This window comes from Salmo salar, chromosome ssa12 (genome assembly GCF_905237065.1).
Source record: "Salmo salar chromosome ssa12, Ssal_v3.1, whole genome shotgun sequence".
Taxonomy (NCBI): domain Eukaryota; kingdom Metazoa; phylum Chordata; class Actinopteri; order Salmoniformes; family Salmonidae; genus Salmo; species Salmo salar.
In genome coordinates, this window is record NC_059453.1 from 45,345,715 (window position 1) to 45,368,292 (window position 22,578).

Sequence of the window (22,578 nt, forward strand, 5' to 3'; positions counted from 1 at the left end):
CCACCACATTCCCACAGAATGAGTCCAAAATAAAAGAACAAAAAGCAGAGAAGAGTAGTGACTTAAGCAGTGAGTGCACCCTCCTCCCTGCCCCTTCCCCACATCCCTGGGTCTATACCCCCCCCCCCTTAGCTAAACCTATCTTCATCTGTAATTTAGATTAATTTCTTCCATATTTTCTGCCCCGGATTAGTTGTTTACCATTCCATGTTGTTGTTTGATGTTCTCGTTATTTAACTCACCTCGCCCTCCTTTAATATCAAGTCCCAGGTTAGACCCTTTTTTGTGTGTCCCTCTTATCTGTATTGATTTTTGTCTTGTACCCATTTTTAAGGGACAATGAGTGATATTCTAAATGAGGAAATAAGGAACGGCTGTAGTTGGTAGGGATGTGACATGGCATGTTTTCAACCTTGCACTATTAAGTGGTTTCAGTGGTCAGGAGTTTCAGTACCGATTAGAGCAACTGCAAATTACTCTTAATGAGGAGCAGATTTGAATGGTGGTTATGTTGTGTCTGTTAGGAAAGGGCAAGAAGGAAGTAGATAAAAGAAGTGATGAGCTGCTGTGGATCTGACTCATTGACATTTTGTTATGCAGCCAAGCATACATGAACACATTCCCACTGAGGTGCTGTTAACTGAACCCATTTGTTTCAATCATGACAGGATAATATGCCAAAAGAATGACTCACACAACTTGGGTAACAATTTAGGATTCTTGTCTTCTTTGAAACCAGCGAGTGTCTCACGATCTGTCCTCCTCCATTTTGAACCACAATGTCATTCTTCTTCAGCTGTGTTTTAGGGAGGACTACACCTGAAACGGTGTATTGCCACCCACTACTGGATGCGTGAAATAAAAAAAAGGGGGAAATTCTAAACGAAAAAGGGAAATAAACTCAAGTTTAATCCACTCAAACATCTGAAAACAAAATACAAAACAAAAAACAAAGACCCTTAGTCCTTCAGAATATACTCAGAGCCCTACTCAGATCTGGTGACCTAAGAGGATAGAACTGCTGCTCTGGTCAGTAGACCATGCAGTTCCTCACAGGTTACATCCTTCATTCCCAAGAAGAGTTCAGCTGCAGATGCGATGACACCGATATTTCTGTAGTTCTTATTTGATTCAGTGCAGTTTATTACCATAGCAATAAATGCCCAAAAATGTATTTTCTTCACGAGAAGGGTATCTGGATCCTGCACCTTACGAACGGCACCCACAGCACTGGATCCGGCGGTGTATCCACGGCAACATCCTTTAACTTTACCCGCTGCCTCGGCATAGGAGACACGCTGGAGCTCTTATCCTAGCAATCTCTGCCTCCTTCACCCTTACAGGACATTCAGGGAGCTCATGTACATGATTCCCACCACAATTGCAACATTCCACATCATCATCTTCTGCAGCAAAATAATTACTCAAGTCACAGTCTTTGCAAACACTTGACACATGCCAAAATGATTTGCAGCAAAACAATGCAGTAACCTGGGGACAAATGCCCTCACAGGGTAACCCACATATCCCATCTTGACACATGTAGGGAGCGACATCAAAAAACACTAACGCAGACGTAGTCTCTATATTCTTTCCATTGAACATACGCATCAATCGTCGACCCCCAATTACTCCAGGAATTTTCATCTTGATCTTCTCAGCCCCCACTTCCACAGACACTCCAGAAATCATGCCCTGGATTGGTGCCCTGCTCCAAAAATCGAAAGCAGTCTCTTTCTCCTTGATTCTGGTGAGGCGCAACACACACTCCTTTTGTTCTACCAACACACAAAAAATAAACAAAATTCCACTTCTGGTCACCCTCACTGGTAACCCTCACAGATTGGCAACATCAAACAGATCTCCCAGGTACTGTACATCTTCTTATCCTAAAACTGCACTCCTACTAAAAACTGCACTTCCTGACGGGCCGCCCCCAGGTGGCAAGAGTAGGCAACAACACGTCTGCCACGCTGATCCGTAACACTGGGGCCCCTCAGGGGTGTGTAATTAGTCCCTCCTGTATTCCCTGTTCACCCATGACTGCGTGGCCAAACACGACTCCAACACCATCATTAAGTTTGCTGACGACACAACAGTGGTAGGCCTGATCACCGACAACGAAGAGAAGGCCTATAGGGAGGAGGTCAGAGAACTGGCAGTGTGGTGCCAGGACAACAACCTCTCCCTCAATGTGAGCAAGACAAAGGAGCTGATCGTGGACTACAGGAAAAGGAGGGCCGAACAGGCCCCCATTAACATCGACGGGGCTGTAGTGGAGCCGGTCGAGAGTTTCAAGTTCCTTGGTGTCCACATCACCAACGAACTATCATGGTCCAAACATACAAAGACAGTCGTGAAGAGGGCACGACAAAACCTTTTCCCCCTCAGGAGACTAAATAGATTTGGCATGGGTCCCCAGATCCTCAAAAAGTTCTACAGCTGCACCATCGAGAGCATCCTGACCGGTTGCATCACCGCCTGGTATGGCAACTGACCATAAGGCGCTACAGAGGGTAGTGCGAATGGGCTAAAACATCACTGGGGCCAAGCTTCCTGCCATCCAGCACCTATATAATAGGCAGTGTCAGAGGAAAGCCCATAAAATTGTCAGAGACTCCAGTCATCCAGGTTATAGACTGTTTTCTCTGCTACCGCACGGCAAGCGGTATCGGAGCGCCATGTCTAGGACCAAAAGGCTCCTCAACAGCTTCTACCCCCAAGCCATGAGACTGCTGAACAATTCATAACATTGCCACCGGACCATTTACATTGACCCCCCCCCCCCCTTTTTTTACACTGCTGCTACTCGCTGTTGTTTGTTACCTATCTGTACATGTAGGCCCCACCTACATGTACAGATTACCTCAACTAGCCTGTACCCCGCATACTGACTCAGTACCGGTTCCCCCTGTATATAGCCTTGTTATTGATATGGTGTTACTTTTTATTTTAGTCTACTTGGTAAATATTTTCTTCTTCTTGATCTGCACTGTTGGTTAAGGGCTTGTAAGTAAGCATTTAACGCTAAAGTCTGCAATTGTTGTATTCGGCGCAAGTGACAAATAAAGTTTGATTTAATTTGATTTACTACAAAACTGTGAAGAAGTTGTGCCATGAGCAGTAGGCATACTAGACAGCCTTTTAACTGCGATTTTAGCTCTCTTAGTCCGTCATTTAGCGACCGTAGTCTATCCAGTATACTCATAGGCTTCATTCTCACTGATCTTTGCCAACACCATCAGTTTCAATCTCGGTATCCACTTCCACCATTTTCTGAGAATTCAACCACCCCACACCGCTATCCGAGGTCCTTGGAACATCCAAATCTTGCATAGCTGGCCACCACCGTGTCATGTGACTTCTCGTGACCTATATAGAAAGGTCATCGAGTCACAGCTTACATAAAATATGATTATGGCTCGATGAATTGAACATTTACAACTAGCTTTGGGCGTCTAAATATATATTTTAACTCATCAATTATGTTTGGGAGACAAGACGCATATTAGATTCAGGTACAGGTTCATGTAACAGGTCCAAACCTGCTTCACATATAAACCATCCTATGTTGATTTGAAAATGAGTGAGTGGATGCGTCACTTTAACCACAGAGGGATAAAATACGGCCAATGCAAATGAATATCTAGTTGTGATGAATGGGGGGGGGGGGAATGACAGGGGGGAAAAAACTTTCAAACGTTCCATGAGAAAAAAAAAAACTATTTAGATTGTTCATCAGTAGTCACAAATACAGGATCATTCAGCTTTCATTGAATATTGTACATGTTGTAAAGGAGTGAAACCTGTCATTTAAAAACCTGGAAGGCAAAGAATGTTAAAGGTAATTCAGAACCCACAGCCATCTCACACATCATAACATTCTGAGCATGTGACAGTAAACCCACAAAACTCCTACATCCACTGAGGGCGGCATTCAAAAGAGCAAACAGTTACCTACTGTCGCTAATAACTAGCTTGCGGGTAAAGCTTATAACAAAAAGCAATGCCTGGCAGTAGACAAACATTAACACTAGTTTGAGAGAGGAAAGAAAAGAAAGAACCTCTGATCAATGCCATTGAGGCGAGGAAATGTTGCCGCAACCATGCTAGATTGGTCATCAAAGACAATTGAAGCAGTTCCCCTGTCTCAGCTTTCAACCCCTCTGGAGAAGAACATGTATAAATGTAACTGAAGGCAGTTACAGACAACTGCTAGAGAGCGCTAAGCCATAGCGAGACTGACAGGTCAAACAGGTTCTAAGGGAGAGGCCCCTACTTGTTGGGCTGCTAGGCATGACATGAGTCAAACAGCTTCTATTTATCCAACTAGGCACTTTGTTACACTCCAAACAACACTGTAAGACACAGGGTAGTAAAATAGGTATGGTAAAAGTATGTCAGTGGTAATACATTTCAGTGAGGCATGGGATAGCCTAGATAGGAGGTATGTTGTAGGCTTCCTACATGTGTGTCACTTAAGTGAGATATACTCTGAAATTCCCTTGTAATCTGAGTCAAGTGTCTAATATGCATAATGGTATGACACATTTAGTTTAAAATGGGGGCAGGGATTTATGTTGTGAGAGTTTCTGTGATCCATGTAAACAAAGACTTGCCATATGATTCAGTGGGGATGGGTAAGTGATGATTAAGCGGCCTTGCTCAAGAGTCAACACATTGAGCACGATAGCACTTTGTTTTTTCTCACAGATCAAAATCGTCTAATACTGTGAAACATCCAACAGTCTCGTACATTTGTCTGGGTGTTATATGCTAAAGTCGAGATCAGTTTTTAATTGGGCAACACACAAAAACACCTGTTCCCAAGATGGGCATATAAATGTAAAAAGAGGAACAAAAAAAATACAAATACAAAATAAATCTTTAGGGAGACAAACAAGTATGTGTGTTGTGCACCAAAGGGTTAACTAAGTGAAAACATAAACTAGAAATGTTTTGCTCTCACATGATGCCTTTTTCTACCATCCTCATGCACCAAGCAACATTGCTTACTTCTGTAGCTAAGTTACTACATATAATGATGTCCATTGTTCCCATTTTTTTTTTACCATTTATTAATAGGAAAATCTTCACGCAAATGACTTGCCCATAATTAATGAAACATACAACTGAAAATGTTTTGCCTGTTGTACATTGCTGCTTTGTGTGTGTGTGTGTGTGTGTGTGTGTGTGTTGCAAGAGAGGGAATGAGAGGGAGAGAAGCCACTGCCTTAGATCTCATCAAATGTCTATGCAAGGCAAAACTCTTGCCCAAATGGGAGAATATCAACAAAGTTGTTATACACAGGGTTGACTTTTTATATTTTTTTTCCTATAACTTTAAAACAGTTTTACACATATTCAAAAAGCATATCATACCAACTGCCTAACCTCTACTTTATAAAAACTAACCCATTTATAAAACTTTAACACATTATAAAAAGTTAAGCCACACACCATAATGATACCATTATTTACATATCCCATTAAATTACAACATAAATTAGAAAATATTTACATTCAAGGTAAAGATAACAGGGGAAATCCTCTGTTTGTAGTTCATTGTCTTATTAAAAACACTATTTTTTCAAAAGAAATATATACATTTTGCCTACACAAACACAGACACAGACACAGACTCACACAACATAACACATACACTCTTGCTGGTGTTCTGGCTAAAAGAGATACAATTTAGATGAAAATGTCTGATTATGATTGGATACAGTTAACATCAACATGGAATAGTTTGTACTGAAGGTGAGGGATATCTAATCTGGACGGGGACTGATTCCTTTTACATTGCAAACTGTAAAAATACTAAAGGAACCAATGGGCAATATAAGTACTTAAAGACAGGATTAAAAGAAACAAAGACCCCATTGCTGTGGCTTTTGTCACAACCCACAACTAACCATCCCTCATCGAACACTGAATGGCTGCCATTGCAAATCATCTCTAAGGTTTCTGGGGAATGTAGACAAACAAAGAAACAGGCTCTTTTTTTTTTTACCAGACCTACTAAAGAAACTCCCATGAACAAACCACAATAACACCGTACCCATTGAAGTCGTTATGAAAGTTTAAGCATCAAAGAAAACAAGAATGAAGTGGATTTTCTTATCTCCTGTAGAAAAATGTCCTTTGGTAAGTCCAATGGGAACTGAGCACCGCGGAAGAGACAGAGGAAATCAGAGGATTTGTCTCCAGACAGAAGAGGAGGGAAAATAGCTGAAAAGAATTTACAGCCACAGTGACCCATCTTGAAATTATGTCCTATAGGGAAACAACAAAGTCTGTTTTCTGTTCCTTTCCCCATGTCAACAGCGTCTAGGCCCTTTGGCTGTAAGCAGCTTAGGCACCTACTATTACAGTAGGCACCAAGGTAGGTCGATCTCGCATTGAAACCAGCCAATGGTAGTAACAACGCAAAAGCAGTGACAAGTCTTTTGAAAAGCTCTACTCGTAAAAGAGCACAGGCCATAAGCACAGGAAATTGTAAATTCAACTGTGTGAAAACACAAAATGATCTAGAATCAGAATCATATCGACAATTTCGCTACTAAATAGGACGTCAAAGTAGTCCAAAGGGGAAAGGGGGGGCTATACAGTCAAATGTGAGAGCATTTCCTCATTTCCTGTGCTTCTCCATTTTGTCGGAGGCTTTGCTACCGTTGTCGGAGGAGCCCTGCGTGTCGCTGCCAGAGCTCAGGTACATTTTGTCCACCTGTTTGAGGGCCTCGTTTAGGTAGTTCTGGAGGGAGGTCATGGCGGCGCAGATGGCGGGCGAGCCGAATCCGTGGGTGATGAGGCTGAAGTGGGTCAGGCAGCTCTGGATTCCCTGATCGAGGATGGGTGCCGGCCGCGAGTTCCCCAGAGGTGAGCGGTCCTGAGTCAGCAGATCGGTGAACTCCTTACAGATTTGCCTTTTTAAAAGAAAACGATTACAGAAATTAGATAAAGGTAAAGAAATGTACATGACCCAGACATAGACTATTGGATTTATGTAGGTATAAGGTGAGGAACTTGTCTGTCGGCTCTGCTTTAAAGACCAAAATTGGCTAAAGAAAATTGTGATAAATAAAGTATACCAGCTTCATTTAAGGACCAATAAATGGACAGCTGCGCCATACAGTTTGCAAAATAGTTGGGAGGAGATTTTCGATGTACCGATTCCATGGCACATGGTCTATGAACTGATACACAAAACAACGTTGGATTCAAAACTTTGTTTTCAAATTAAATTATTATACAAAATTATTGCAACCAATAGAAAGTTATATATATATATATATATATACTGCTCAAAAAAATAAAGGGAACACTTAAACAACACAATGTAACTCCAAGTCAATCACACTTCTGTGAAATCAAACTGTCCACTTAGGAAGCAACACTGATTGACAATAAATTTCACATGCTGTTGTGCAAATGGAATAGACAACAGGTGGAAATTATAGGCAATTAGCAAGACACCCCCAATAACGGAGTGGTTCTGCAGGTGGTGACCAGAGACCACTTCTCAGTTCCTATGCTTCCTGGCTGATGTTTTGGTCACTTTTGAATGCTGGCGGTGTTTTCACTCTAGTGGTAGCATGAGACGGAGTCTACAACCCACACAAGTGGCTCAGGTAGTGCAGCTCATCCAGGATGGCACATCAATGCGAGCTGTGGCAAGAAGGTTTGCTGTGTCTGTCAGCGTAGTGTCCAGAGCATGGAGGCGCTACCAGGAGACAGGCCAGTACATCAGGAGACGTGGAGGAGGCCATAGGAGGACAACAACCCAGCAGCAGGACCGCTACCTCCGCCTTTGTGCAAGGAGGAGCACTGCCAGAGCCCTGCAAAATGACCTCCAGCAGGCCACAAATGTGCATGTGTCTGCTCAAACGGTCAGAAACAGACTCCATGAGGGTGGTATGAGGGCCCGACGTCCACAGGTGGGGGTTGTGCTTACAGCCCAACACCGTGCAGGACATTTGCCTGAGATCACCAAGATTGGCAAATTCGCCACTGGCGCCCTGTGCTCTTCACAGATGAAAGCAGGTTCACACTGAGCACATGTGACAGACGTGACAGAGTCTGGAGACGCCGTGGAGAACGTTCTGCTGCCTGCAACATCCTCTAGCATGATCGGTTTGGCGGTGGGTCAGTCATGGTGTGGGGTGGCATTTCTTTGGGGGGCCGCACAGCCCTCCATGTGCTCGCCAGAGGTAGCCTGACTGCCATTATGTACCGAGATGAGATCCTCAGACCCCTTGTGAGACCATATGCTTGTGCGGTTGGCCCTGGGTTCCTCCTAATGCAAGACAATGCTAGACCTCATGTGGCTGGAGTGTGTCAGCAGTTCCTGCAAGAGGAAGGCATTGATGCTATGGACTGGCCCGCCCGTTCCCCAGACCTGAATCCAATTGAGCACATCTGAGACATCATGTCTCGCTCCATCCACCAACGCCACGTTGCACCACAGACTGTCCAGGAGTTGGCGGATGCTTTAGTCCAGGTCTGGGAGGAGATCCCTCAGGAGACCATCCGCCACCTCATCAGGCACGTGGAGGCCACACACACTACTGAGCCTCATTTTGACTTGTTTTAAGGACATTACATCAAAGTTGGATCAGCCTGTAGTGTGGTTTTCCACTTTAATTTTGAGTGTGACTCCAAATCCAGACCTCCATGGGTTGATAAATTGGATTTCCATTGATTATTTTTGTGTGATTTTGTTGTCAGCACATTCAACTATGTAAAGAAAAAAGTATTTAGTACGATTATTTCATTCATTCAGATCTAGGATGTGTTATTTTAGTGTTCCCTTTATTTTTTTGAGCAGTATATATATATATGGGGATACAACAATCCTAGCACTGCAGATTTTGCTGCAAAGAGACAGAATCATTAGATCACTTTTTTTGGTAGTGCCCAGGTGTAGCTTTTTTTTGGTCACAGGTTCAGGAATGGCTGACAAATGTACTTGGAGCTAACTCTGCAAATAGAACTGCTGGGTGATTTGAAAAGTCATAGTCAATCAATCAATAATCGAATAAAACTCTTAGCAAAGGTGTTTATATTTCGTTTCCTGTAGAAATGAGGAGAATCAAAAGGTTCAGAATTTTTGTGAAACATCACAGCACAGTGGAAAAATATATGGCGCACACACACACACACACACACAAATTCTTTTTTGAAAAAAAGATGACAGAAATTAGATAAAGGAAACGGAATGTACATGACCCAGACATGGATTCTTGGATTTATGTCTGGGTGACAATGATCCACTTATATGTACACTGTTTCATGTACACACTATGAAATTGGGAGGTCTTAAAAGTAGTGAAGACATCAAGATGTTTTATAAATCAAGAGCAGCTTGAAAACTATTTGAAAAAGGTTTTAACCGAGTCCAAAACGTCACATACCTTCAAAACCCGCAGGGTACATCCCTTAATTTGGAGGAGAGAGAGAGAGGGAGACTCACTTGGCAGCAAGGAGCATGTTCTTGCGGGAGTTGACCTCATTGCGTTCCATATGTGGTCGACCCAGGTAATCAGCGATGGCCTTTGCCGGAAACTCTGCCTCACATACGTAGCCAAAATCCCTTGCCAAATGAAGGGCTTCACCTATAAAGACAAAACACACAAGTGTTGCACACACATAAAACACACAAACAAACAAACACAAAATACAAAAAAACTTATCTAAGAGACAAATGTGAATGTGGTCTTGCTGACATCCCACATCCCACAGGGGCACTATATGTAGAAAGGGGAACATTAAAGTGGTGCAACATAAATAATCAGTTGCGCTCAGTCTCTTGGCTCGGGGGAAGCTGTGCCACTGAGATGAATATATCCCATCTTCAGGGGTGACTTCCTGCATGGTCTTTAATGGGCTTATGTGGCTAACTGCACCCGGACGGCCTGTAGCACCAAACAGAAGCACTTATTGATAGACACACACATCACTTGGGGAATGTAGCTATTCAGAAACATTAGGCTTTAAGGTCAGTTAACCCCCCTGGCAAGTCAAACACGTTATAACAAGCCTTAATTCAGACTGTGAAGGTCTCTAAATAACACTGGCCCCGAGTCATTCTCCTGCACCGAACTGTCACTCCATTTATAGTGAGTAGGGTTTATATGGGGGAAAAAAATGAAATTACACGTGGCTTCGGGCGGCTAGGCGCACGGCTATGTGTCACTGCTTAGACACAGTCTAGCCGAGGTATGACTGACGAAAGCTTCAAAGACAGGATTAAATGAAAAAGTAGACAGAGGTGACTATCCTGCCTAAAAACAATTATCTAAACAAGAAAAATCTTCATGAAATACTTTGCCCTGAAAATTATTTGAGGAGATGGGTATTTTACATCTTTCAAGAGTTTGTGTGATTTGAAAGGCAGGAAGGTTACAAGCTACATGTTTCTTTGTCCTTTGGTCGCATGTGCTGTATTAGATAATGCCACAGCCGTAATAGACAGGGTTGGACTCCGTGAAGTTGTGTTTCAGGGCTATTCGCTTAGTCTACTGGTCTTGGCCAGCTGCTTGGTAACCTCAAAATGTCACCAAGACAGTCAGGGTGGATAATGTCAAAGCTGCCTTGATCTTCAAAGGCAGTTAAATGTAGTGAAAGACAAAATCAAACATCAGCTAGGTCACTGCCATTTTGACCAAAAATGAGGAAATTACAAGACAAAGACCAGCCACAGCTACTATTGAAGCCAAGTTCCAGTAAGTTTTATACAGCCAATATTATAATAATATAGGTAATCATGTCACAGTAACGGTATCGCAGAGTTTAGGTTCACCGTATAAATATAATGAATAGATGGTACAACACCAGTGGAAGTGGTATAAACAAACGACCATCTCTGATGGGATGACTACAAAGACATCCAAACTATATGTTGTTTATCACATCTCTGTATATGTGCAACAATTAATTCAATTGGCTCTCCCTTTTGGACGAGTCAACTTGTTCAAGGCGTAAAGATGGAGACGAGTTCTATGCATTGTATTTCTATGATGTAATATATGTTTTTGGCTCATTGACCACAGTTTTAAATATGAAGAGGGCAGCGTACCTTCTACCAGTGCAGTTAGCAGGGTGACATTAGCAGCCTTCCTCCTTCCAGCGGGCAGGTTGAGCCCAATCTTGTCCAACTTCTCTCTCAATGACCGGCCACCATTTTTAGACTTGGCTCTGTTGGAAAAATAAGGACAAATACAGTTAGTGTCATCATCGTTACTTGACAAATGTCTGCTTTCATATGAACAAGGCCACATTGGGGTAATTTAAAGTGAAGAAATGTCTGAATTCATAACAGTCATACAGTCTCTATAAACAGAAGAATATAGCATATTCCATTCTATAGGCTATTTGTGATTAAATATTTTTTCTACGAATCGAAAAGTAAGCATCAATAAGTGATGTTGTAAGGGCTACTGTCACCCAAACTTCAGACTTCCTACCACTTTGAGAAAACCTAGCAGCAAAAGTCTCCCCCATCCCTGAAGGAGACCTCATCATTCACTTTTGATAACAAATAAATCAAATGAAAAAGAGCCTCCGATACCCATCCTAACCTAAAAACAAAATATACACTATGACACAAATCAAATTTTATTGGTCACATACAACACATGGTTAGGAGATGTTATTGCGAGTGTAGCGAAATGCTTGTGCTTCTAATTCTGACAGTGCAGCAATATCTAACAATTTCACAACAACTACCTAATACACACGAATCTAAATAAAGGAATGGTGTAAGAATATATACATAAGAATATATACATATAAATATATGGATGAGCAATGACAGAGTGGCATCGGCAAGATGCAATAGATGGTATAAAATACAGTATATACATATGAGATGAGTGATGCAAGATATGTAAACATTATTAAAGTGGCATTATTAAAGTGACTAGTGATCCATTTATCAAAAGTGGCCAATAATGTATCCTGTGACATCGGGTCCTGTAGGTGTCCTGCAGGGCATGTAGTTTGCCCCCAGTGATGCGTTGTGCAGACTGCACCACCCTCTGGAGAGCCCTGCAGTTGTGGCCAGTGCAGTTGCCATGCCAGGCGGTGATACAGCCCAACAGGATGCTCTCAATAGTGCATCTGTAAACGTTTGTGAGGGTTTTAGGTGACAAGTCAAATTTCTTCAGCCTCCTGAGGCGCTGTTGCGCCTTCTTCACCATACTGTCTGTGTGGGTGGACAATTTCAGTTTGTCCGTGATGTGTACGCCCAGCAATTAAAAATGTTCCACCTTCTCCACTGCTGTCCCGTCGATGTGGATAGGTGGGTGCTCCATCTGCTGTTTCCTGAAGTCACACGATCATCTCCTTTGTTTTATTGACGTTGAGTGAGAGGTTGTTTTTCTGACACCACACTCCGAGTGCCCTCACCTCCTCCCTGTAGGCTGTCTCATCGTTGTTGGTAATCAAGCCTACTACTGTTGTGTCGTCTGCAAACTTGATGATTGAGTTGGAGGCGTGCATGGCCACACAGTCATGAGTGAACAGGGAGTACAGGAGGGGGCTGAGCACGCACCCTTGTGGGGCCCCAGTGTTGAGGATCAGCGAAGTGGAGATGTTGTTTCCTACCTTCACCACCTGGGGGCGGCCCGTCAAGTAGTCCAGGACCCAATTGCACAGGGTTTGGTTGAGACCCAGGGCCTCAAGCTTAATTATGAGCTTGGAGGGTACTATGATGTTGAATGCTGAGCTATAGTCAATGAACAACATTCTTAGATAGGTATTCCTCTTGTCCAGATGGGACAGGGCTGTGTGCAGTGTGATGGCGATTGCATTGTCTGTGGATCTATTGGGGCGGTAGGCAAATTGAAGTGGGTCTAGGGTGACAGGTAAGGTGGCGGTGATATGATCCTTGACTAGTCTCTCAAAGCACTTCATGACGACAGAAGTGAGTGCTACGGGGCGATAGTCATTCAGTTCAGTTACCTTTGCCTTCTTGTTTACAGGAACAATGGTGGCCATATTGAAGCATGTGGGGACAGCAGACTGGGATAGGGAGACATTGAATATGTCCGTAAACACACCAGTCAGCTGGTCTGTGCATGCTCTGAGGACGCGGCTAGGGATGCCGTCTGGGCCGGCAGCCTTGCGAGGGTAAACACGTTTAAGTGTCTCACTCACGTCGGCCACAGAGAAGGTGAGCCCACAGTCCTTGGTAGTGGGCCGCGTCGGTGGCACTGTATTATCCTCAAAGCGGGCAAAGAAGGTGTTTAGTTTGTCTGGAAGCAAGATGTTGTGTCCGTGACGTGGCTGGTTTTCCTTTTGTAGTCCGTGATTGGTCTGTAGACCCTGCCACATAGGTTTCGTGTCTGAGCCATTGAATTGTGACTCCACTTTGTCCCTATACAGACATTTTGCTTGTTTGATTGCCTTGCGGAGGCAATACTGTTTGTATTCTGAAATATTCCAGTCAAATGATGATTCTCCATCCCTAAGAACATAGCAGGGAAATCACACACACTCACACTCACACTCACACACACACAAACACTAAAATTCCCCACTTGCTGTAGCCAATTCAGTTTTCCGCATGACTGAGTGGCAGGCTTCACTCCCTCCGTGGCGGGTGAGAGAGACAGAGTCTTTGGGGAGGCGTGTGTGTGACTGCCCCGCTCCCTCCACACCCTCGCCTATCGCTTCATGACCTAGTTAACAGTACCTCAGATTGTGTGTGTGTGTGTGTGTGTGTGTGTGTGTGTGTGTGTGTGTGTGTGTGTGTGTGTGTGTGTGTGTGTGTGTGTGTGTGTGTGTGTGTGTGTGTGTGTGTGTGTGTGTGTGTGTGTGTGTGTGTGTGTGTGTGTGTGTGGCACTGGCGGGGTCACATGAAAGTAAAAAACTTGCATTCCCAGCAAAAATAGGCAGGAGCGAACCCCTAGTCCCTCTACAGACTGCCTGCTGATATATGGGGCACAAGGTCAACTGCTCAGCAGCAATTAAAACAGCCCCCCCCCCAACAGTATTTATCATACTGGTGCTAACTACTCTGATGTAACATATCCCCAAAGTGAAGTACCCGGAATTGCAGAGCAACAACAAAGGTAGTCACGGTGCTTCCACACAAACAATGAAGAGGAACAGCAACACATCTGCTTTTAGAGAACCACTAAACATTCCTAAATTAACATCTGTCCATGAACCAGGTATGAACTTCTCACAGTATAGACCTACACTCTTATATAAAAAGGTTCCAAAAGGGTTCTTTGGTAAAAACCGTTTTAGGTTTCAGGTAGAACCAAAACAGTTCTACCTGGAACCAACAAGGGATCTTCAAAGGCTTCTCCAATGGGGCAGTCGAAGAACCCTTTTAGGTTCTAGAAAGCAACTCTTTTTCTAAGAGGTGTACAACTGAATATAGACCTACAATCTTTCACTCGTTTAGTATCCAGCAACCGGAAGTAGCTCGCTAACAGTGGCTGTAAAACTGAAGCAACATCAGAGGTAAATGAGAAATGTACTGTATGCACATCTCTCTGTGATCTCCTAACGACATCACATCAGCTGTACCACAATCGCTGATCCTTTGAGCTGCTGTGAACAATATGTTTAACGGACTAGATGTTGGCCATTGTTCACAATTACACCCAATAAAAAACGGCAACACCTGCCGGTATAATGCATTACGATGCAGTTATAACGCATTTGTTATTTTAAACCTTCAAGCTAAAACTAAAAACTTAAAGCCGACAGGATATAGCGTATTATGATGATGTTATAATGCTTTGCAATACATGTTTAACACCCCTTATAATGTCTTAGAACCATCTCATAATGGATTCACGTTGTGCGGATACTGACCTGCGCAGGACTCCCCCCAGCAGGGAGGCGTTGAGGCATTCAGGAGGGGACAGACGCCGCTGCACCTCAGCCACAGTCACCTTGTACTTGGAGGTGGAGCTGAGAAGCGAGAGGCGTCCGGGCACTGAGCAGAACACCTCGGTGGGGTTGGATACCATGCCTAGCAGGGACTCCTTCTGGAAGGGCAGGCCCAGTGAGTTGCTCTTGGGGAGAGACATGGGGCCTGGGGAAGGGGTGGAGAGGGAGGAGTGATTAGTATGAGTGTAGGTTAATATAGATGTGAAGAGAAATGATCATGAGAGTAGGATTAGTAAAAGTAAGAGTAAAAGTTGGAGTATCAAGGTAAATGTATCTGTATTGTCCCATTGGGAATTTTGGTTTGCAGCGAGGACAGACGGACATTAGACAACATTGGACTTTCTGGAGGCTGTGCTACATTGTAAAAATATTCTGGGAGAAGAGACTGTTTCTTTGAGAAATTCAGGTTGAGTCATCAAGACTGGCTGCGTCTGCCGACAGTTGTACAACTTATCCACACTGTTTGTAACCTCCAAACACTGCAGCTTGGATTCCAACTTTAACATGTTTTTCCTTACAATAAACTATGAAATTAAAACACCATCATAATGATTTGTTAAAAAAATCAGGGTGACTGAACTGTTACACGTAAACAACAAACATGTTTACTTTGTGGAAGCCAAAATGTTGACCATAAGTAGCCCTTAACTAGATAACGATAATTCCTGCGGTGTCACAGCTAAAAGTTCCCCCATTCCTACCACCCACTGACATGACATCCACACACATACACAACTGCGCCATACTTCTTCACAGAGGGAAGATTGCAATTGCATACTCCTCACCTCCTCTCTCCTTGTTTCCTTCTCAAAACCCATTGGATGAGAAAGCCAGAGTATCCTCCCCTCTGACCTTCTCCTCCAATGGGTTTTGAGAAGGAGACAAGGAGAGTGAAGGTGAGGAGTATGCAATTGAAATCTTCCCAATGAATCCCTTCTCCCTGCCTTGCCTATCTGAAGAATTATATACAGAAACAGGGCCTAAATTGGACAGCCATTTTGGATTAAACATTCAAGGGTCTGTAGCTACTTCTAATTGAGTGACTAAAAATAACCTAATCTAAAAACTTGTCCAACTGGCAAACTGGGTGGCCATTTTGGGTCAAAAGTTCAAGGGTCAAACCAAACAAGTCACACCCAGACAAACATACAAAGTACACTACATATACCTTCGTCCTCACCAGCAAGAATGCCCCCCTCATAATAAGTCCTCTGTAAGCGATCAAAGTTCCTGCCCCCTCGTAGTCCTAGTACTGAGAGAAGAATCACAAAAGGGGGGCAAAATTATGATTTAGAGCTCATCTATTGGATAAACAACTAAGAGGGAAGTTTTTCTTTCACCGTTTACAATCATGTACAGTAGGCTGTAGGCTACCCACAGTCTGCCCTTGAGTGTAAGACCAATAAAGTGAGCCATTGCACATTTTAACAACAACTATTTTTTTATCGTACAACTTGATACCTCCTTAATACTGTACGTTTGATCAGATTATCGGATTGATTCAAATCTGAAAATAAACAATGTCCACCAATGTAATGTGTGTCTCAAATCCAAAATGCCTGCAATTGAGAAAAATATATATGTATGCAAAATGAGGCATTAGGAGCATTTAGGTAGCTTTAACACAAATGGTTATAGCTGGATTCAATATAATATTCAAGCTTTCTACTGCCTAGATGACCAGCAAAATCTTTTGTCTAAAAACATAAATAAATACTTGTGCATGCACATTAGGCTATTATATATCATGTTAACTATACATTTGGTCACATGTTTCATCCTGTGGAGCAAGCAGTTTAGCATTTTACATGTAGGCTTTACTACAGAAAAGACAACATCAACTACTCTTTACCATTCTTGCCAATGTTGCTAAGGACATGTCATTCACACTACTAACTGTAGTCACCCACCATACCACAACAATGTTATCTATCATTACAGTTCTTGAACCTATATGTCTACAATTATGTTGTTTTAACAAACCTTATAACATCTATAATACATTTACTACTAATATGATCTATCCAATATCTAGACAAATCTATAAATTCATTGAGTTACAAAAGTGGTGCAGAATTTCAAATCAATGCACAACATGACCTTCTTCTGAGCGAAAGACTGTTGAAGGAAGGCGTAATAGATAACACTCTGAATCCTCCTCATTCAAAACATTTCATGTCCCAACAAATGACTGAATTGCAAGTAGGACACCACACCCCAGCTAAAGCTGGTTTTGCAAAAAGTCAGCCAGCGAGTCTTGAGAAGAGCAATCCATTGGACTGCTTTTAACTGGAATTCAAAAGGAGTCGAATGCACCAGCGTAGACCTCTAAAGACCCCCTCTCCCTCCCTCACCCCCCCTCTCTCTCTCCCCAGTCAATGCAGCATTTCAAGGATTGCACAATGTCCTCACAGTTACATCTTGTCAGCTATAGCCTGCTTTTTTGAAAAGGTTATTTTTCTGGTGCTCTATTCAAACGACCTCAGCACGAGAAAACACAGAGGATCAAACTAGGCTTAGTTAAGTGCACCTCCTGACTACGGGGATTATCAATGTATGTACGAACAAGTACAACGAAAAGCCTTTCCCATTCCGATTTTTTTTATAATCAAATGTAAAGACATCACTGAACAAATAATTGCTAAATATTTGTTGAAGAAGATTTTTCCAGGTATGTACTTAGTAACAAGCAATCTCAGGGATGGCGTTAATGCAAAAAGCACTCAATGTTTCTCTATTGCATCCTTGTTACCTGTTGCACACGCAGTGCCTTATACACCAAGCATGTCAATCTCACAAACCATTAAGTGTATTGTCTTGAAGTGGTAAAAGCGTTTTTCAATTAGTTAATATACAGTAGGAAAGTAGCTATCTGGAAAGTAAAATAAACTCACCTTTTTTGATGACCGTCTGATCTGCCATTATAATACTGTGATCATCAACATGCTGAAAAAAACAAGTTTAATATAAGTGATGTTATAGTCATTCTTACAAGGTAGTTCATTATGAAATATGCCATTTCCATTCCATCCATTACATGAAACCATAATAAAACCATGCCTTTGTTGCATGACTATATATTTTTATTGTTTTAGATGTCATGCTTCTTTCAATTTAAAGTCAGCAACAAAATCACAATGAAATCACTCACTTGAACATCATCCAGGCCATGGCCCATTTCGTGCAGTCCTATATTATCACCAATGACGGATGACTCAATGCTATGAGCGTGAGGCGGTAGCAGTTCCGGCCGTCGGAAACCTTCTCTCCTCAAGGCGGACGAGCCGCCTTCCAGGCCCAGAATCTGACTAGCGAGTCCGCTTCGCGAATGAGGTCCTTCCTGACCCTGTCTCCCTGGCCATGATTGTTGCTGGTTCGACGACTGGTGTATGGAGTTGATGTTGAAAGGGTCGCCGAGGTGCGAGTAGGGGTCACTGGACTGGGGGTATGATATAGGCTGGTAGGGAGGTGGAAAATACGGGGGTTGGAAGTCTGAGTTGGCCGAGTGGGAGAGAGACGGCGACGGGCTGTAAAGGTGCTGGCTCACTGCAGGGAGGTGAGGTAACCGGGGGTTCCCATTGCTACTCCCGTCGTGCCTTTCCTGGGGACAGAGAGACTTTCGTTAAGGTTGACAATGATATTAAGATAAATTATAAAATGATGTGCCCCTTGTCAATCAACCAAATTCATAGTGAATCAACAATCGTCGTAGGCGAAATAAGGCACATTTTTTATTTTATTGCAATACTCAATTTCTGGAGCTCAGCCTATTTTTCAGAAAAAAAATAGGCAATACATGGTTTTAGTATTCAAAGTAGCCTAATAATGCATATTTTGTTAAACTGAAAAACTTTCTGATAGTTTATGCAATCTATGTGGACTGTTGAGATATTGTTGTCACCATGGTCAGCTCTCATTAAACAGACAGGAGGGAACTATTTTACTACCCAAGTGGGCCAATAATAATAATAATAATAATAATAACAATAATAATTTTGTCATTTTAATTATGTACAATAACCTGATTTAGGTTTAGCACAGAGAAATAAGCCTAAATAAATCAAAAAGCTTTCCACTTTCATTAAAATCCAACTCATGTAACAAACAAACAAAACTTTAAAATCCATATAGTCTAATCTAAAAGTTATTTACTGAAAACAAAACTACATGGCGTCAGTCGCCAATGCATTAGTCGAGGAGATTCTGCGGATAGAGTCAAAACCCATCGAGATTAGCCTAAAGACATCTAATAATGTTGCATATTTAGAAACATATTGACAATGCAAAGAAACCAGAAAACCACACATGGGTGCTCTAATGCACTTGAACTTGCATTTAAGGTGAATTCCATAAAAGCAAATAGTGACAACGAAAATAACATATACCGACCACTGATCTGTCTTATTCCAAATGATTTATCATTTAAAAAATGTTCCATCAAAATCCTTTTCATTCTGTAAAGCTTTTATCAAGTCTGCCTAAAAGCTATTGGCGCGAAAAAAATATCCATAAAATGGGCTACCAATTTCAGATGCGATGGTGTGATGGAGCGCATGAGGGCCACAACATTTTCATAAAATGTTTTTTTCATAAATCCTAGCCTTCTTGAAACGCAGGCCTAATGCCGTGCGGTTTGTCTATGTGTATAGCTAGAACTTACCTCGCAGTCGTCCTCGTACTTCACGTTATCTGCTAATTTCCACAGCATAGTTTCTGACAGGCAAAATGTTACACCAAGAAGGTTGACCAGGTAAATTGGTGGTTTTCTACGAGTTAATCCAGGTAGGAAATGAAGTAATACTGTACTTCCTAGAAATCATGAATCAACTTCTTCAACTCGAGAGGAGGGCGGCGGTTCCTTGAAGCGCACTGACGTTTGAGCGTGATTCGGGCGGCTATCAACGTAGGTCTCAACAGCAACTGAGTGAAAACGGTTGTCAAGCAAGATCCCTTTCCATCCCAACGACGCAGTAAGCGGTTCTTCAGTGAATATGGGAAGAAGCGCTGAATAAGAAACTTGACTCCCTCTGACGGACAAAGCGATGATGTTCAAACCTTTTCTCCTTACCGAACCCGCTTGGAAGCATGTGTACTAAATTTGCATAGGTTAGACATTTTTAGGGGGCGTGCCTTTGTCATGATGTCATCTTGAATATGGCGGAATAAAAGTTTGCTGATTGGTTGTTATTGGTTATTATTGGAGCCAATCATATTGCTGTCCGTCTGCAGTTGCTCGCATGACACAAATATTATAGGATTAGGCCTATACTTCCAATAACCTTACTATATGTTAATTAATTAAATAATAATAATAATAACAGTCGTACTTTATTATTATTCTCTTATTATTGGTAATTGTGGCTGAATAACTAAATGTATTAATATTATAGTTGGAAAACTTGCTTTAAAAAGTGATAACAATTATAGCCTATGAATGTAATCGAGAAAATCTATATATTTTTTGCCATGTTAAGCAATACGATAATCAATGCAATGAGCACATTTGCAAAACAATAGCGAAAATCAATGTAAAACATTATGCGCGTATCCTTCAATGCGATCCACGCCAATAACATTGCAGGGCTGTGAAAATGTTGTTACTTTTCTCACTTTTTATTGACTCCATAAAATCGTTCGATTAGACCAGGCGTTGGGGTTCACTGGCAAAGCACACCACCCATTGCTTGCCAACAGTCTGAAAAACCGAATTAGCATATTTCGCTTAATACATCAAGCTTCAATGCGCTCATATCAAATATTGCGATTTCCATGCTAAACTTAATTGTTTAAATAATTTACACTTACTTAAACCTACTTACACTTACGTATGCATAGTTACATTACGGAGCTTCACGTTGTAGTTTGGTGCCTTCACAAACCTCAAAGACCCAAGGCTTAAAAGCATCTTTCTTCTCGAAACCACTAAGCACCAAGGATCTCAACGAAAATCTTTCTCAAAGTTTAATTAACATTTATGGTGGAGCACTGCAATATCCAAAATAAAGATTCCCTTTGATGTGTTGATATGCATTACTTCAAGCAAAAGGAAGTTTTTTAAAGACAATAGGACTACACTTATGCTTGGGCTTTTCTTTTAATTGTTAAGTTTCCAATTTTATTGTGAAATATAATTAGTCCTAGAGATAGGCTACAGCAGTAAATTAATGGGGTGAATAATTTTCTGTCTGATAATCATTTCTATGCATGGGAGAACAATGCAGATGTCTAAATTTATCATCAAGGTTTTGGGAATGCGATTCTATGCCTGTTGCGCGCATGTGGTCATCGTCTCTGGGAAACAATTAAAATTGGGTAACGAAGATCAACTCATCCATGAACGATGCGGTGGCTGTAAGCTGCTTGTGGTTCTTCTGTGCATGATGTGATATAAACCAGAAATGAATGCTCACTAATTAATTAAGGCATCTTTACATCGCCGTTGTACAGAGTAAACGAGTTAGACAAGCAAGAGGAGCCTTGCGGTTGCGTAGAGAACAGTTAAAAATATATATAATATAATTTCAATGACTTTCATGTCAAGGCCAATTCGTTTAAACAAGGACTATTGACAGAATAGACAATTGTAAAGTAAATCGTTATCCATTAAAGCAATTAGCAACACGTTAGGCGTCACATGGGCCAAGTGGTTTAACGTGAAAATGAAATGCGCTTTCGAAATAGAAAAGTAAAGAGTTGAATTATGCTAATATTATCTGTCACACTGAAGAAGCTAGCTCATGTAGGCTATATAGCCTATGTGCAACTAAGAAATTCAGAGACAAACGATCAATTTTGAAGCACATGCGCAATCTCAAAGTCACCTAACTGAAATGTATATTTATAGTATTTTATTATTGAACCATTTATCTAGTGTTGTCTATAATAGTATATGTTATTATATGGAGCAAATTGGGTCTACTGAGTATTGTGAAAACCAGGATACATAATGTTCTTGAAATGAATAGCACAAGCCAAGTTATCAGAAAACCAGTTGCCAATATGAACTATGATTCTTAGTCGCCGTTGGTCACGTATTTTTAAGTCACACAAGTTATAAGTGTATAGTGACCAGATGTATGGCAAATGCAGGCCTATACTATTTATCTTCTGCAGGATTTCAACTTTCTAAATCGTGAGCACTCGAGGACCACCTTATTTCAATGGATCAACGTTATATGGTCTATTATCACTTTGTGACATCGGCTGATGTGAAAAGGGCTTTATAAATACATTTGATTGATTGATATCATCATAATTATTGTCTTTAATAATGAATTCAAATAGCATATTTAGCAGCCACTATCAAATACCGCGGAGTAGCCTATTCCAAAGGTCCTAAAAAACTGTAACCTACAATTAACGTGCTGACTTAGGTCGAAAGATAGACAATGAATAACCCTTTAATGTTTTGAAATAACACAATAAAGCAAAACATGCATTCGCTTACCCGCCAGTCTAGCCTCTCCAGTAAAGACATCTGCAAGGAACGCGGTATAATTCCAGTGATGTGGCTACGAATGAGTGAATTCGCAAGTGGTCTATATTGCTGATTTCACCTGGTTTTCTTGGAATGCGCATGCGCCCTGCATGGTAATACACCTGAGTGAAGGCCTATGCAAATTCCAGTTGTAAGCTACTGTAATGCTGTTAGACTTTTCTACATCT

The 22,578-nt window shown here is 41.8% G+C and overlaps 1 protein-coding gene across 5 annotated transcripts; it reads right to left on the reverse strand.

The window, feature by feature from the left end:
• Positions 1-4,823: 4,823 nt before the first annotated feature.
• LOC106565286 (transcription factor AP-2 gamma) lies at positions 4,824-22,437 on the reverse strand. Of its 5 annotated transcripts, none has more exons than XM_014132230.2 (8): positions 22,361-22,437; positions 18,065-18,514; positions 17,808-17,859; positions 16,082-16,165; positions 14,836-15,058; positions 11,081-11,199; positions 9,476-9,617; positions 4,824-6,929 (listed from the first exon to the last, which is right to left on the reverse strand). In XM_014132230.2, the coding sequence occupies exons 1-8, from the start codon at positions 22,388-22,390 to the stop codon at positions 6,635-6,637; spliced, it is 1,395 nt and encodes a 464-aa protein (XP_013987705.1). In that variant the 5' UTR covers positions 22,391-22,437; the 3' UTR covers positions 4,824-6,634. The 5 variants fall into 5 exon arrangements, with proteins under 5 accessions (XP_013987705.1, XP_013987704.1, XP_013987703.1 ...); XM_014132229.2 differs by lacking the exon at positions 22,361-22,437 and adding an exon at positions 19,574-19,994 and having other exon boundaries at positions 16,094-16,165; XM_014132228.2 differs by lacking the exon at positions 22,361-22,437 and adding an exon at positions 19,574-19,994.
• Between the last annotated feature and the right edge of the window lie 141 nt (positions 22,438-22,578).

Excerpts from the sequence above, each read along its gene's own strand:
- LOC106565286 (XM_014132228.2), bottom strand. The coding sequence starts at position 19,621 with ATGCTGTGGAAATTAGCAGATAACGTGAAGTACGAGGACGACTGCGAG. Across the intron at positions 17,860-18,064 it reads ATGGCCTGGATGATGTTCAA|CATGTTGATGATCACAGTAT; the intron begins GTGAGTGATTTC and ends TGTTTTTTTCAG. Across the intron at positions 15,059-16,081 it reads TCTTGCTGGTGAGGACGAAG|GCCCCATGTCTCTCCCCAAG; the intron begins GTATATGTAGTG and ends CCCCTTCCCCAG.